Source organism: Papilio machaon, chromosome 19, assembly GCF_912999745.1.
Source record: "Papilio machaon chromosome 19, ilPapMach1.1, whole genome shotgun sequence".
In the NCBI taxonomy this organism is placed as follows: Eukaryota; Metazoa; Arthropoda; class Insecta; order Lepidoptera; family Papilionidae; genus Papilio; species Papilio machaon.
In genome coordinates this window covers 4,428,339-4,446,041 of record NC_060004.1, presented here as the reverse complement: position 1 = coordinate 4,446,041, position 17,703 = coordinate 4,428,339, and the positions used below count along the sequence as shown (strand labels likewise).

At 32.4% G+C, this 17,703-nt stretch overlaps 1 protein-coding gene across 5 annotated transcripts in view; it reads left to right on the top strand.

Annotated features, from left to right (window-relative positions):
* LOC106715277 (probable nuclear hormone receptor HR3) overlaps positions 1–17,703 on the top strand; it is a 99,876-nt gene that overhangs the window by 34,339 nt on the left and 47,834 nt on the right. The window contains exon 1 of one of the 5 annotated variants that reach the window (XM_045682666.1): positions 14,681–14,706. The exons of 3 other annotated variants lie outside the window; for them this stretch is intronic. In XM_045682666.1, the coding sequence (XP_045538622.1) occupies positions 14,694–14,706 (13 nt within the window). In that variant the 5' untranslated portion in view covers positions 14,681–14,693. Of the gene's footprint in view, positions 1–14,680; positions 14,707–16,381; positions 16,609–17,703 lie in introns of those variants that run through there. One more of the 5 variants, XM_045682665.1, reaches the window with a different exon arrangement.

Here is a 17,703-nt window from a genome sequence, read left to right as displayed (position 1 = left end):
TAATTATGTTATAAACTTGTGAATTTATGTATTTATGTATACTTTTTCTATATAACTAAGCCAGTTTGACGCACTTAAAACTATTCATTTCTAGTGTAACTAGATAAGAGTAGTTTATATCAAGACGGCCTAGGTTTTGAGTTGGCAAGATAAGACCTGATTTAGTGCCTAAATGCGGACTTTGATTACAACTGTCCCGCTCGTTAGAATAATATTGATTTAATATCTATTGTTCTAACTTTCACACAATTATTAAAGAAAATTAGAGTTTCCAATTAAAATAATTGAGAATAAACCCTAAATTGGAGTAATCTTATAAAATGACAAGTGGTAATTAGGAAGGAAAAAGTTTTTAATGTCTGTTTTAAAAGTAAAAATTAAAATGAAAATGCATGGCAGTGCAGTCAACGTTTTTAAATCCCGCGAATTCGAAATTCAAATTTCGAAATTTGCGACAGGACGCCCGAGCATTGCGCCCGTCTCAATTAAAACTATGCTTTCCCTCGGATTCGTTGTAAAAGGAACCTTGATGTTTACGCAGTAATGTCGTTTATCCTGTGCACCGGACGGCGGCTAGAAGCCAACTCAAAAGTGTGTCACATAATGCGCACTATGTGGATAGCGTTTAGCGGATGCTGTTTAAATCGTAAAAGCAGTATAATATTAATGTTATATTGTGATTTTGTAAAATTTTCCTCACAGAGATTTTCAATGCATACAAAGATTAGTTACATAGAGTCTTACTTTAAATTTAATCACTTAATTAAAGCTTTTTAGTTTTTTTTTTTTTATAAGAGAAGGGGGCAAACGAGCAGCGGGAACACCAAGGTGCTCGTCGACGCCCATGGACATCTGCAATACCAGAGGAATCGCAAATGCGTTGCCGGCCTTATAAAAAACTAACTACTACTACTACTACTACTTTTTTAGTTATAAAAAAACGAAAAGTTATGGTTATTAAAATGGGTTCCTGTAATCATTACGATAAAATATTTTAACTCTAACCTATTTGTCATATGAAGAATAAAACCGATTGATTTTTTTTATTAATTACTAGCTTTTACCCGCGACTCCGTCCGCGCGGAATAAAAAATAGAAAACGGGGTAAAAATTATCCTATGTCCGTTTCCTGGTTCTAAGCTACCTGCCCACCAATTTTCAGTCAAATCGATTCAGCCGTTCTTGAGTTATAAATAGTGTAACTAACACGACTTTCTTTTATATATATAGATTGTCTACTATTTTTATAATCCTTGTAAACCTCTTTTGCTTTTTTTTCTTATACAAGTGAATAATATTGATCGTCCCGCTACCGTTTATGTTAATATGTACGCAACCTAACAGAGTTGAACAGCACCCGCAAGGCCGGTCTATCTATGAATGCGCGCGCAAAAGTGCGGATGTGCGACCCTTGCCTGTCTCTATCTATTGCTGTTATTTAAATCGTACTATTATTGTACATTAAACTAATAATTTTCTTTTTTTAATTATGTTTAATTTGTAGCCATCTTCATCATATTATAAAAATGTGTCTTATTAGAATCAATCTGCTTTCATAGTTATTGATTTATTTTAACTTACATTATTATTAATAGATTGGGTTTGTGACAAAGTCTGTAATTATCGACGTAGTATAATTTTAATGAAAAAAATAAAATAAAAAACTTATTATTTGTTGAATAAAGTCTTCATTTAAATTAGTATGACGTTCCCTTTTATTAGATAGTTGATTACAAAAGTTCTATTTACGCATTCACTAGTCGTAATTGACGATATTTAAAGCAAGTGAGTGACTAAACGGAATGTCGTAATGCACGTAGTGACCATTCTACACTAATAAATCCACGCAATAACAAATCATTGTACAGTACTTTAGTTACTTAGGCTATATTTTTTAATTAGTAAAAATATTATTTATTACCTTTACTTATTTGAGTTGAAAACACATTGTTTTTTTGTAAGAGAAGGGAGCAAACGAGCAAGCGACCACCTGGTTCGCTGAAATAGTGACCGCTTCCCGTAGAGTCATAGAGGTTCGTAATTGAATATGCATTGTCTACCTTTAATCAACGAAAGAGGGGAAGCATAGAAAGATAATATTTCCCCTTACTATGCGTCCCCTCCTCCGTTAAGTCTACATCCCTTTCCCATCCTTTTCTTGTAAGAAAAAGATTGGAGGGGAAAAAGAACTACAATTAGTCCTCCGATAGGCACACTCATCAGTTGAAACGTGGAATTACTTCCACTTCACGCTTTTTATCTGTGTGATGCGGCACAGACGTTGTAATTGCTGATTTCTACTACTGTTAAAATTAGCTACTCAGCTACAGTCTGTAAACTATGTGTGACTATTTCCATCTTAAACGTTTTGATAGATTTTATCTCGATATTGACATTAATATTTGTAATTAGAGATAAATATGAAGACGGGGCGTGTCTTTAGTAGTTTTTCACTGTTATATACACGTGTTATTTTTAACAAACGTAAAGTTCACCGTTAAGTAGCAGTTCCCGAGGCGTATCGCGGCGCTAGCAACTGATAGTCGAGTACAAAGTGTAAGGCAAACAAAAAGTGAGCAAACTCCTTGCGCAAGCGCAGCCCGCCTGCCCGGCCGTGTGGCGACGAACGCATCAAAAGTACGCACCGCGTTGAATGATCTACTTGCTCAACAACACTTGCGTTTTGTTATTAATTTAATGAATTAATACACTTTTTTGGCAAGTTATCTTAAATGACAAAGTTAAGGTTTCGGTTGAAATTGTTAGCGTTTTGGAATTACTCAATTTTGAAATATTCAATATATTTTTAAGCATTATAGAATGTTATTTCTTAATAAATCAAAACTAAATAAACATTCGTATCGAAAAAAATAAAAAAGACAGGAAACAATGGATGCAAAATATATGATAAACAGTTTATTTAATGCTAGTTATATAATCAGCTAGCAAACAGTTAAAGTGTTTTCTTCTAACGAGTGAATGGGTTTATTTCTAAAATATAACTTCAAAATGATAAAACTTTATGCAGACCTTTGTTTTTACTTCTTGTCTTTTCATAAAATGACTATACATCATACCATAGACACAGCTATCTATTTGCTATATCGTCCTGAACTTTCTATTGTTTGTTTTGCCAGCAATACCAACATTACGAATGGTCGTTTTCCTCGTTGCGACATAATTTTCAAGGGAAAGTCGAATGACGTGTCCATCCTCAAGTAATTTACCCGAACATATGAATAAAGAATTATTGTTCTATAATACGTATCGAATAGTATTTTTAAAGGATTTTGAACCGCATTTGTCTGGGCAGATTTTACAATGATTTCTTAAAAAAGGTTCTGCTTTAGCAGACATCAGTGAATAGTGAACATTTTATCGAATATTCTTCCTTTTAGAAACTCAAGGGATTGGCAGATCAATAAGATATGTCATTGGTTTTTCATTAAAAAAAAACATGTAGCGTATTAAAAGATTTCAAACGTTCTAAAAAGTGTATATGCTGAGAGCGCGCGTCGCGTGCCCGCGCCCGCTCAGCCTTGGAGCTACAACATCGTGGCTGCCGTATAATCGCTACTGCTACTACGAATTGCGATTTATCACTACGATGTATTTTTTAAAACGTTAGAAAATTATACAGATAATAAAACACAATGATAATGTTTTCTTTGCTTTATTTCGTTCTAAAACTATGTGATTTTGTTGTCTGTGTGCTCTTGTCAAATGAATCAATTTTATAATTTTTCTTTTAAAATCTCGTTATCAATTTTTAGTTAATTGCAGTGTACCTAATCTAAAGATTGTCTGCACATTATCATATTCAATCATTTTTATTAATTTCAATTTTTTAAACCCTTCAGTGCACGCACAGTAAACGGGGATTCCACAGGCTCATGTTATTTATGATTAATACAATACAAGTTAAAGAGTCAGAGAAATCCAGTATCATTCTAGTACTCCGTTGATGAGTGTACCGCCGTCTAATACTGTATCATAAACTATTTGCATGGATTATGTCTAGTGATGCAACGGATGTCTGTTTCCGTTTCCGCAAGTGCGGAAGTTCCGCACCCTTTTCAACATCCGTTTCTGTTTCTGTTTCCGCAACTTTTATAACGGAGATTAAACGGAACTTTACGACACCTGAGAGATCCAAATGCGCGGCGTGAGACGCGCAGTCCGCGCGCGGCCTTTCGGCACTTGTCGCATTTGTTTGTTTACGTACTTTTTCTTGAATTTAAGCGCGTTATATTTTCTGCTGCTATTTGAGACAATCAGCTTCTCTTGCTGGAGTTGACTGTCTAGTTGTTGTCCATATAAAATTTGGCAACTGGCAAAATGTGACTATTTCATACTTACGAGTTATTAAATGTACTTTTGAATAAGTGATAATCATGTAATATATCATCATCATTATTATCATCAGCTCACTATACATCCCCTCTGAGGGGCTCGGAGCCTACCCCAAATTAGGGGTGATTAGGCCATAGTCAACCACACAGGCCCAGAGCGGGTTGACTTCACACATATCATTGAATTTTTTCTCAGATATGTGCAGGCAGCATCACTATGTTTTCCTTCATCGTAAGAACGTCGGATAAATGTACATATCTAAATCGAAAAACACATTGGTACATGGCGGGATTCGAACCCAGGACCTGCAGATTGCAAGTCAAGAGCCACGAGCCACCGACGCCTAATAATTATATCTATTTCTAATCTAGATTTGGTGTATTTGATACTTAGCACATTCACTGTTGACAAAATAAAAAAAGGTAACAGATGGGAGCCAAAACTTTTTATGGTGAATTTTTATTTAGTATCTGGGAATGTTTGAACATATAGATAAATTAATAATGTTATTATAATTATTAAAAAAAAAGACATTTTTTGCATTTGAGCACTAGGGATGGCAATGGTTTAGTTCACTAATATGTAGATATTTGTTCCACTATTGCATTTCTATGTATTAATATGTTACAAGATTTTGACAAAGTCAAGTTTTTCATCAAATTCCAGAATATTGAGTAAAACATGTAAGGATACTAATCAAAACCAGCTTTTATCTTCTCGGTTCAAGATCTTGTAACATTTCATACACACCCACACATACACACATGTGTCATAGCATTGTCACTACATTATTCCCACAACAAGAAGACCTGGACTACGAAATACCCGCAAACGCCGCCGAAGTCCCTGCAATCACGAACGAGGAATTCGTAGGCGCATACAACGCAATAAAGAACAAGAAGGCGCCGGGTATGGATCGCATCCCTAACGTAGCTCTGAAGGCGGCAATGAAGGGAGAGCAAAATGGGTTTCAGGAGGTATTTAACAGTGGTCAGCAGTGAATGTATTAATAAAAAAATATATTTGTTGTTTGTCAACACGAGTGGTTTGGCGAACATTAATTTTTAAATAGTGTAATTTTGTTTCCTGAAAATAAATTAAAAAAAACACGTATTTTAACTTATTGAAGCACAGTAAAAATACATACATTGAAGGCTACAGGACACCGATATCCAATGCCTTAATAAATTAAAAACGAATACAAACTGATTTTCCAAAAAAAAATTTTTTTGTAAATATGTTTTTTTTATTATTTACACTTCTGTTTCCGCATCCGTTTCCGTTTCCGTTTCTGCTAAAATTTATTTTTGACATCTGTTTCCGTTTCTGGTTCCGGTAAGACACTTCCGTTGCATCACTAATTATGTCTGCGTTGCATGCATTATGTCGTAGTAATAGTGCTGTGGGAACGTGATTTGTTTAGATAAGATGGCACTGAAGTGCGTTTACATGCATTCACATTTTTTTGCAACCACAGCTACTTTTAATAACAGTCAGTTTCCACTGCCGACCACAGTGAAAAATAAAAGTATGTTGTCTCTATGTTTTCTAAAGAGAATGTAAGAGATGACAGTATGTTTTTGTACATGTATTTCACCAAAGAAAACACACGGTAACAACAGCTCATCAAAGTTATATTCGTCTATGATTGAGTCTTAATAAAAATATAGAAATACTTTTTTTTACATGTAGTAAAATCAAACTTTACACTTTTAACGACTATTGACTTCATTACAAGTCAAATAAACCAAAGTATTTAGAATTCAATGACGTAACAGTCATGACACAAAGAAAATGGATAAGTACCATCGAAACAATACTAGGATTGATAACTTTGCACTAATTCGAAAAACCAATTTAGGGTTGTCACATTATCGTTATAACTTAATTAGTCATGTCATGATTGTGTGTTTAATTTTTTTAAACGATTTTCCTTCTAACATCTCCGGTTATTTAACATCAGATGAATCGCTTATTTTCCTCCCCCTTCTATAAAATAAAAACGCATCAGCCAGTGCAATAGTCGCGTGCGCAGTCGACCTCGATGATGAATAATTAAATGTATTTCGTTGGAAACCTGTCCGATAACGTGACTCCTTGATAGTCGATGGTAAGCTGCCCGCAAACGTTTTATGTTAAAATTTTATAGACCCTATGTCTGGAATGATTTACATTCTATTTAATATTATAATTGACTTGTAATTCATCGTGTATCGATTTCTAATAGACGGTGGAGATAGTTTAAAAGTCAAATTAATTTGTTAATGGAAAATACAAACAATAAACGACAAATATAACGAATACACAAATTCAAGGTAAAAGAAATAAGAATTTTATCTAAACGTTTATTTAGAAAAAGCCCCTTTTCTAATGTTTCTTAAGACAATAGTTACGATCCCGTAGGCCAGGGGTAGTAAACCTTAAAGAATCAACTTGCCTTTCTAAAAAAAAATAATAGACGTGCTATTAAATAATTTTGATTTTCTCATTATTGGAAACATTCGGTAGCGTAGGGATCACTTGAGTTACCTATTTACATAATGGCTACTTCACACTTTTTTGTAGTGCATAATGTTACGATCAGTAAATTTGATAAAATGAAAATGCTCTAAGACAGGAATGGCGAATAAATGGCACCCGTGCCATCATACAGAGATTTAGGCCCGTAAGCGTAACGGCTAAAATTGTCAATTAGGTATATTAAAACTGTTGATTTAATCATGTTATTGGATCTATCAAAAGAACGCAACATTGGTTAGCAGTTGTTTATAAAATATTGTATCAAGGCGTGGTAATACCCTTGGAATACTGAATCATTCTTCGTTAATAATTGTAAGTTAGAATTTAAACGGTAACACAGTAAATATAATATGTATATAGTAGTATATATGATATGAGTATATCAAAACACCTTGAGAACGCGATCTAAGCGATCTATACATGAGATTACTTAGTTGCCGCACATTCGCAACTTATCAAGTTTAAGTTGCAATACAAGTTACAATAGTGAATGGTAGATCCCAGTCGACTAGGACAATCATAATTTTAATCAAACAAGTGACTCACGAATCGACTAAAATAGATTTAATTGAAGGAATTGCAACTTTTTTATTTTTTATTTTCTTTTAATATCCATATTTATGTCTCTTCATTTGTTTTTAATTGATAAGAACATAAGCGCATAAGGTGTTTTTTGTGTAATTAAGCAGGATACGATGTACTGATAATTCGCGGTAGGCATTTAAGAAAAGACCTTCACCGTATTTCGTAGGATGCACGCGATCCTAGCTTGGCATCGGACCACGCTTAAATCGCAACTTTTAATCTATTATAGCCTGTATAAAAATGTTGAAAAAGGTAAAAATTGCATGCATAGTTATTGCAACACGGTACACGCCGAATAGATATAACGTGGGCAATGGGCATTCATTAAGATTTGCAACGTAGTTGAATAATTTTTTGACTGACGAAGATGTTGCATAGGCAATCAATTATCGACAACATTGAGTACTGGCTGGTTTGAAGGATTTATTTTTTATTTAACAACTACGAACTTTTTCGTATCATCCTTACACGTTCAGGGTCAATGGCTTTATTGTTTTTATTTTTTTCCTTTTTAAATAGAGTACAATAGGTATGCGTAGATTTATAATTAAACTAGCTTTTGCTCACGATTCCGTCCGCGCGGAATTAAAAAAAAACTTTATTAGTAGCCTATGTGTTCTTCCAGACTATGTTCTAGAGCTGTGTCAAATTTCATAAAGATTCATTTGAGGTACCTTCAAACAAATATCCATCCGTATAAATTTTCGCATTTATAGTAAGATTTTAAAAATAATCTAGGATCAACGATAGCTTTCTAAGGATACCTATATCCTGTAATTTAAAAAAAGAATTTTGATATTAAAAATTCGATTTTACAAACCAGAATCAAATTGTTACTGATGATAGAGTCATTATCTTAAATATCGGTAACATTTGAGGTCCTTTATGTATTATTTTGTTTCTTACTGACGTATTTTCCTAAGGTTGTATTTTAAAGATGTAGAAGCTTATGATATACGGGTATACATACCCTTTTAATATTACTTAATTTAGGAAAGATCTTCCGTGCTTAGGCCAAGAGTAAATTTAAATAGTTTTGTTTGTCATTATTCAATCTGTAGGCGGCAAAACCCAACCACACCTCTTTTTACCGCCAACGGGCCAGTAGCAGGTTTATTATCTAATAACTAGTGAAAGTTAATTTTTTTGAATACGCACAATTTATATTTACTCTCTTATTCAAACAATACAATTTCCTTCCGCTTTTAAATGTCAAAATGTAAATAAATTATTGATTAAAATATAAAATGGAGATTCTTAAAAAAGAACGCGTGGGACTTACGTGGGAGTCAAGTCAAATTTGATCATTAAAACATTAATTCAGCTTTCGCCAATAACTATATATTTTGGTAGAATCTATCAGTTGGTCTGTCAGCTAGAGCTCATCATTATTTTAAATATAGTGTGTAATATTTTTTTTATTTATATCTCTAGTTTAAAAGTGGCAGAAGATAGATCTTTTAAAAAGTTCGCACAAAGTTTTATCCGACTGCGGTTATAAAACTCTTTCAAGGCTGGAAACTATTCAACTTATTTCCATGACAATTTTCGCATTGCCTCAAAGCGGCTTATAAAGAAAAAAAATCTACATTCTAAATTATTATTTGCTCTTTTCTAATTGGGAGAATAAAAATAATTTGAATTTTATTTTAGTTAACTCCAAGCACCACTTAACAGTATTGGTAATTGTTTTATTAATAAGAAATGATTTATTCATCTTCACCACAAAATTTGGAGTTAGATAAAATGTATTTGATCCTATGTACAAAAACGATTATTGAAAGAAATTAATAGCCTATGTCTAAACAAATATCAATCGCAGTCCCATATTTTTCAACATGAGAGGTAATAAATCATGTTACAAGTATTAAAATATATAATATGAAACATAAATATGATTTGTATATGGCAAATGAATGTACGATTGACAAAACTGATATGGAGAAAGTGAGAGTAAGAGATGTTTGTACTGTGCCTCAAAGATTGGTACAGGAGAAAGTGGTCCGCTCTGAAAGCCGCCTCGTCCTTCGAAAGTCGAATTCTCTTTATTGAAATGTGACATTCAAGTTAATAAGATAATAATTATCATTACAAATAAACACTTTTTCCTTGTATTTATTTTTAATCTGTATATTACTTTTAATAAAATAAACATTAAATTAAGCTTTCGAATCTTTTCTTTTAGGATATTTAATTAAAATAAATTCCAATCTTTAAAATGTTCTTGTGTTTTTTTTATATTATAAGGTGGCAAATGAGCAAGTGGCTATCTTATTCGCCGAAATAGCGAAGCGACCGCTGCCCATCACTTAAACTATCATTTATAGCTGCTAAGTAGAAGTTATATGCTTAAGATTCGTTTAAAATATGTAGATTTTCAATAATATAGACTTGATTCTTTTTAAACCTTACAATGAGTTTTTAATGCCGAAACGTATGTAAGTACAAACAATATTCTAATTCCTCTTCGCTTTGAAAAAAATATGTTCATGTTTAATGATTCGACTACAAACCGCTTTTTCAAATGTAATAATTTATTTAAAGGATCGTTATCGTCTATGAAATAAATACATTGATTACGTAACAAACAGTACACAGTTATAATAAATACCATCTTGAATTAGGATTGAAGATGAGTTGTTATTTCGTTAGCAATCTTGCGTGCCCGGTCGGTTTAAGCTTTCATGGGAGCGAATATCCGAAAATAGTGACGTACAAGCCTTGTACAGATAACGTGCAACTTTCGAATAGGTGAAAGTTAGTGTGGGGAAAAAATTAAATTTTGTATACGGAAGTCGACGTTGCAATGTGGGCACGCGATATCTCCGCTTTTAATTGCCAACCATTTCCATCTCCGTGGCTTATTTGAAATCGATGAACGATTTGGGATTCCTATTATATCACTTTTATGAATTCATTTGTTTTACGTATGGTAATTTTAAAACATTAATGTTACATAATAGAAGATAATTTCCTTAATGTATTTGTGTTATGTGAGAGCTTATTTCAATTCAATTTCTTTAACAACGCTTGTTTTATGTTTTCGTAAAAATATAATCTAAGATCATTTAGTGTCCTATTTTTCATCACAGACTATTATAGAGTAAGATATTCTTTCACGTAATAAAAAAATACGATCGTAAAACGCAAACAAAGTATTAGTATTACAGTAATAAGCACCACTTAAGTATTTGACAGATCCACGTAACGGCCACAGCCGTTGTCCAATTACATTGACCCCTCGACGTGTATCACAGTTACCTAATTTTCGTTGGCAGTATAGGTCAAGTTAAACCGGCCATGTCGAAAAGTAAAGATGGCCGTCGGTGTACGACCGGGCGACGGAAACAGCCGAAGCTTCACGAGCGCGCTCGTAATTGGGTCACACGGATGCACTCACACAAGCCAAGTACTCGCGGCATCGTGCCTGCGTACAGTCAGAGAAAAAAGCTTTTTTTTTCGTTTTGGCACATTGTGAATTTTCGCACGGGAAATCGAGACTCGCTTTCTTTAAAACGTGTTATTATCTGTATACGTTTTTGAGTCATGATTTTTTAAAGACGATTTTTAAAAGGTGTGTTTTAATTTGCTTTCTACTGACTGATTAAAAAAATGGTTGTCACTTCATTTTATGCAAATATATCATTTTAGAACAAAGAATAAAAATGATTCACAAGTAATCCAAATAATTGATAAAAAATACCAAAACACAAAAATCCAAAACTAAAACACTTCATACCCATTGTTTAAAACAACTTTCTTTTACCTTTCCTCCGTCTTACATATTAACGTGTCCTTGAAAATTCATTCTCGATTCTCGTTGAATTGCCGCCTAAAATATTTCAATTCTATAATTGTCTATAATTATATGATGTTGACTCACAATTATCAAAATTAAGATTAAACCATATTAAAATTTTTGTCTAAATACTTTTCAGTACCTCTCATATAGAGCAACGCAGTTTGTGTAAGTAAATTCTACACCAAGTGATTTCGTATTACAGCTTCGAAGGTCTATAGTATTCCAATAAGAATAAGGTGCTAATAGGCTAAAAATACAGTACAATATTAAAGCAAACGCAAACATATATGTAAACATGTTTACAATCTTGCAAATTACAACGATGGCTCATAAATTTTCTAATCATGGCGAACGATTAAAAATACGACATTGACCAATTTTAGTAATGTACTTAGGCCTAATCGTAGTACCTAATTATGCAGATAGGTCCGCCCGGCTAGGTTACAGCGGCAGTAAACCTACGTGTTGAATATAAATCCGTATAGAATTAGCAAATGGTTAAACAAACACCCGTTAGGCTGGTTACACATAACTCTCTACATGGACATCGACTTGCAACTGTTATATAAGTGAACGTTAATAATTTATGATTCAAACTTTATAACGACTCATAGTTAGCTGCAAGCATATGTCTTTATAGACGGATGCCAGGCAATTTTAGTAAAATTATAATGTTAATTTTTGCTTTCATCTATGGATAAAGGAAAGCTTGCGCTGGATTGTACCCAGCTCCTGTATCATTTTACGTCTCTATGACACCTAAAATTGTGTACCGCACTTCGTTCTCGAAGCGAACCCCCGTAAAGATTGTATGGCACTATACACTAAGTAGCAACAGATCAACACACTATGTCAGTTATAAAGTTAATTAATTCGATCGTTATAAGTAAGAACATAACCGTTTTATTTAACGGATAACTGGAACTGTTATTAGTCGGAATACAAAGAACGTTTCAAAGTTAAAATCACACACACTATTATTATATACATAACTGTACATTATGTAAAATATATAACAATTAGAAAACAGCAAATTATTTTCACTTATATTATTTGACTTAGTTTATTTGCTTTTTAACACTAAAACTAGCTAAAACTAGAATTTACAAAAGAATAAATGAGAAATATGAATTTGTAATTTTCCACACATATGAGCATACTGTCGCATACATAAAACAACAAAAAAACTTTCTCCTGAATAAAACAGCTATTCACAAAATGTTGGAAAAACATTGTACGTTTAAAAATTGTTGCCATTGTTTAATTTGTGATGATTACAAAAATACAACAATAAATATAAATAAAGAGAAAAATATAAAGTAGAACCTGAAACAATAGGTACTATATTTTTTCGGAAGGAAAAGTAATATATATTTTTTAAATTTAGTTAGTTTTAGTAGGTTTTAATTTCCAAAGGTGTAAACATAGAAAAATGTGTTTATTATTTTCTTTTCGATTTCCTGTATTATTTTTTTAACGTTTTCACAAAGCTTTATTACATGCCAGTGACATCGATCTAGACATTACATTTAAAAAAAAAATAATAATACTGGCCGAAACAAAAAGAAAGTCGTAATTACGAATACGCTATCAATCATTATTTATTTATTCGTTATTGTCTATGAGATACGAGTCATAACTAAGTCGTTAGGTCTATATATACAGGAATCCTGACTGACTGACACACTGACTCATCAACACAGTATCCGAACCGCGCTTGGTTACATAAATTAGGTCATTAGCCTCCTTTCATGTTTGCACGAAGAGTTAAAAAAAAACTCCGAACATGACATTAATAAAATATTTGTTATTATGCACAAGCTTATCGTTTTGGGGAATACATGAAAAGTTTCTGTGGAAATTATAGATTAAAAATTAAAAAGATGTTTATAATTTAATTTAATCATCAAACAGTAAAGAGTTTATTTCTATACCATAGAGATTTATAGTTTAAAATAAAAGCAATAATACAATATTTACAGGTATTTATAATCTATTTTTTGCGTTAGCAACAGATAAGTCCGTAAATGTAAACCATATTGCATAGTCTATGTACATAACGATCTAGAAATAACAGAAGCATAGCACATAGTTACATATATGTGCGTAAAAAGATAGTTCATACAAATAATGTATATACGTATTATGTATTATGTACATATGTTCACGTAACGCACGTCATAGCGATCGTTGCAAATATATTGTAATAGGTCAGGTTCGTTTCCTATGTAACAAACAGTAAACTATTATCAAAGTCTATCGATTGAATCGCAAGATGCAAAGGTATGACGTCACAGTATGTAATTATTCGCACATTTTAAAAATTTATTTTTTGAATTTCGAATAACTTTTTTAATGACGGTAAAAATTTCATTCAAATATGCTGGCTGGAAATTTAATATTCCTTTACCTTAAAAAGAGTTTTTTTTTTATAAAAGATAAATTTGCTAACGTCACTCATTAATTCGTATTGTATTGTAGTTTATGGGAAAGAGACAAAAGCGTTCTATTAATTTACAAAATAAATTACTAATTGTGAGAAAATAAGCATAATTACATTGAAAATAAAGTATACAAATACAATTTGTCGTTTAAAATTAATATGAATATCCGATTATTTGTGATAATCTTTCAACCTTTATATTACCTTAATGTTAAATGCCATTTTTTTCTATTTAGTTTAACGTACATTTAAATGTTATAATTAAAAAAATATTTTAAAGATACTAAAAAATATTAAAATATTTTATATAAATGAAATGAAAAAATATGAAATAGCTTCATATTTCAAGTTTTAAAAACTTAAGAGATCTTTAATAATAATACTTAAATTGCCCGTGTACATTTTCTCAAAAAAAGAAGGCATATGAAAATTAAAAAAAATAAACGAGTATTTAAATGAGTTGCCATGTATAAAATAGTAGTAAAAGAAGTAAAGAGGAAAAAATCTGAAAGCCAGAGGCAGTCCAAAGAATTTTCCCTTTTCAGCGCTTTTAAAAAAGTACTCATTAAGGTATGAAACCCGCATTCCACAAAAGATTAGGCCGCGCACACACGTGGCTGTAGTCACACTGTGTGTACAGCACGTGTGGACGAGTGACGTGTGTGTGAGTGACGCACACTAACGCAACTCACCGAACAGTGATGTAATGCTCGTTGACGCCTCGCAGACATTTTTTATGGACTCTGACGCAACTTTTTTATATCCATAGCAAAGTAAGGGGGAAGGCATAAACATTTTACGATATTTTGTATGAATTGTTAGCACTCTTGGTTTCATTTAAAGTTATAAAAATGCTATTTGACTGACAAACTTGTGTAACTACAAGATATATTTTTAAATTGAAATAAATTGTTTTTTAATATTTTAAAATGTCACTAATAAATAACAGAATGATAATCATTATTTTTATTTTCCAGGTAAGAACGAGTAATGCTTCACAAAGGTTTGAATTGTAGAATTTTTAATAAATGCCAAGTATCATAAATATTTAGTTTCAAAGATGTTTGAAAGAGCTGTAAAAATTTGAGTTCGTGTGAAACGTACTTTACGATGCACGTTTACTACATACAAACAAGTGAGTATAACTGTAAAGCAAGGCTGCACACTAATGCAACAAGGACAGGTCAACGCACTCTGTTGCCTTCACGAGCGAGACGGATATAACTGTAATCTCCAAGTGAGAGTAGTACAAGTGTACGTCGCTCGCTTCCGCGATTCAAATGGAGAGTTGCATATGCGCGACAAGGAAAAGGATATAGCGATGGGAAGAGATAGGTATATAAATATTATGCCTGTTATTTCACTTCCTCCGGTGTGATGCAATAGCAATTTACAGTATAAGCATCTATTTTGAGACAAAGCTCAACAATTATTATATCAAAATAGAGTTTAGTATTTCAAAATTCGTTTTGTGGTCTAGCCAAAGACTGTTTTAATATCAAAGTATTTTAAGACCCCCAAATAATTACTACAAAGGAAAAAATTGTCTTTATTTTGCATTTTCAAATTTCAACTGTTTTTTATTATCGGGAATGAATTAACTGTAATTTAATTATAACATTATTTTTATTAAATTAGTATGATTCAAACAATAAATAATAGCGCCCTCTGTCATGAAGTAGCTGAATTATTTTCCTTACCGATGGCGAGTTTATTACACATGACCTCAATTTTGTCATTTCTCGTAACTAACAGCACAATATTATTGGATTGTCATTTTGTCATCAAATTCTATTCTACATACATTATTTAATTTTAAGGAAAATCGATCAAAATTTCAGAATCCCAGTACGCATGCCCCACTTTTAGTTCTGTGAAAATATCACATCTTTTGTGAACTTTTCAGCCTATGTCATAGTGGAAAAAATAAGTAGGCTCAAGAAGCGTGCCAAACCACGTGTCAATGAACTCCTTCAAAAAGCTGCCAGGCTTGCGTGTTCCGAAATAAAATCGACTTTAATGCAATCGCGATAACACTCAAAATTCATATTCGCGACTACAGTGCAGAGTTCATTTTGAAAGAGTACATTCGTGCACTTAAGCTTTTTTGTACGGAACGCAAAAATGTAAAGACACTCACACATAAATTTTCCAGCTCACACATATCGGGAAATCAAAGACATCATAGTGTTTGTCTACAAAGAAAGTAAGCATAGAGCTTTCCCTGTGTTACACAATATCGTACATCCCTTTCTGTCACCACAGTAAAACTATCAACATCTCTTTCTCTCGTTCTGTTATGTAATAACGGTTCTTGTTTAGCCATGTAACATTTTTCTGATAAGACCGTTACATTGTTTCTGTACTAAAAGTTTAATTTGACATTTAATTTAAGTAACATTAATTTTTAAGAAATTAAATTTAATAAATATTACTCAAATTGAACGTGATGATATAAAATTTTTTGATTCAACGTATTCAGTTGGGATATTGTCGAAATGTGCGTAAGTTATTTTGTGTTCTAAAACTAATGTTAATAAAACAAATCTAGGTCTATAAATAGGCCCTCATGTGCTGTCAAAACGCATGCACCTTGTTACATACATGCATGAGTGTGCATGTATACGACTCGCTCGAGTGTGGGTAAGCTTGGTGGTGTGCCACGCGCCTGTGTTCATTTCCTAGTTGTTCCCTCGATGGCCCGCTTGCAACATCTCGGTGTGAGCGGGTCCTTACGAATTCGGCGCGCATTTTCGAAATTAGATATCCGCGTTTAAAAAAAACAAGCATTGTTTTTTTTTGTGGTGTGTGCTGTGAATCATAAGCGGCCAGTTTTAGTGATGTGTGTTAGTGAGGAATTTTATGAATTGAAATAAAAAAAAGGTTTTATTTGGAATGTCGCGAGGTTTGATATGACAATTTTTTTACTTGAGGTTGTGACACAACTTGGCGCATACGAAAATTTTCCCCGTTCGAAAGTTGTGTGATGTAACGGTTGTTATAACATACATTATTTAACGAGATGTGAAATACGAAACGGCTTTCTTTGACTAAAAATAATTAAAGCGGTTATTTTTAATTAACTTATTAATCATGTGAAATGTATTTAAATATAAATCATTAAGTTACTTAATCAAATTTAACATTTTAATTTCGTACTACTTATGTTGAGTCAAAAAGATTAATCTAAAGGAAATGAAAATTGTAGGCATATGTATAAAACTAAATTATCTATTCATTATTTAAATTCATAAAAAAATTTACATGGATTGTAATTTTTAATAGAGGGTCTTTTATGCAAAAATTATTATGTCTATCCCCTTAAATAACATTACAATCTATATAAACACTTTGAAAAGTCGAAATATTAGTAATCTTTTCACTATAAAAATTTATCATACATAATATAACAATATTTTTAATAAGAAAGCCGATAGTACATACAATTTACTTGATATAGGGAGTCGTATCTTGGTTTCTATGTAATAGATAAAATCGTTGTACAATGTAACGCATTGGCTTTCGTAACCTGCGTACGGGCACTTAAAGTATGACACAATCGTCTGCACATCACAAAATGTACTTATAGTTCGTACCAACTCAAAACCAAAACTTTGTAAACAAACTTATGTAGACGTCGAGCATTGTAATGCTTTATTTTATATCAGGGATGTTATTTATTGGATATTGTGAGATAAAAAGTAAAGATTTTTTTTTAATATGGGTATATAATGTTACTACAGAACTGCGCTGTTACAGAGCCGGCGATAGGATAGGGCGTGATTGAGCCGCCCAGGACGCTGGACTAAACAGAGCGTCACAAATCTGCGAATATCTCATTCTATCTCATTGTGGGAATATGTAGTTTCACATAACCGTATTAAACCCCCCCTAAAGGCATGGTAAAAAAAGAGGGCGCCGTAGAAATCTCGCCCAGAGGTCTTGTAGAGCTAAAACCGTTACTGGTGATACTTATATCCATAAATATCCCTTTTGTTAT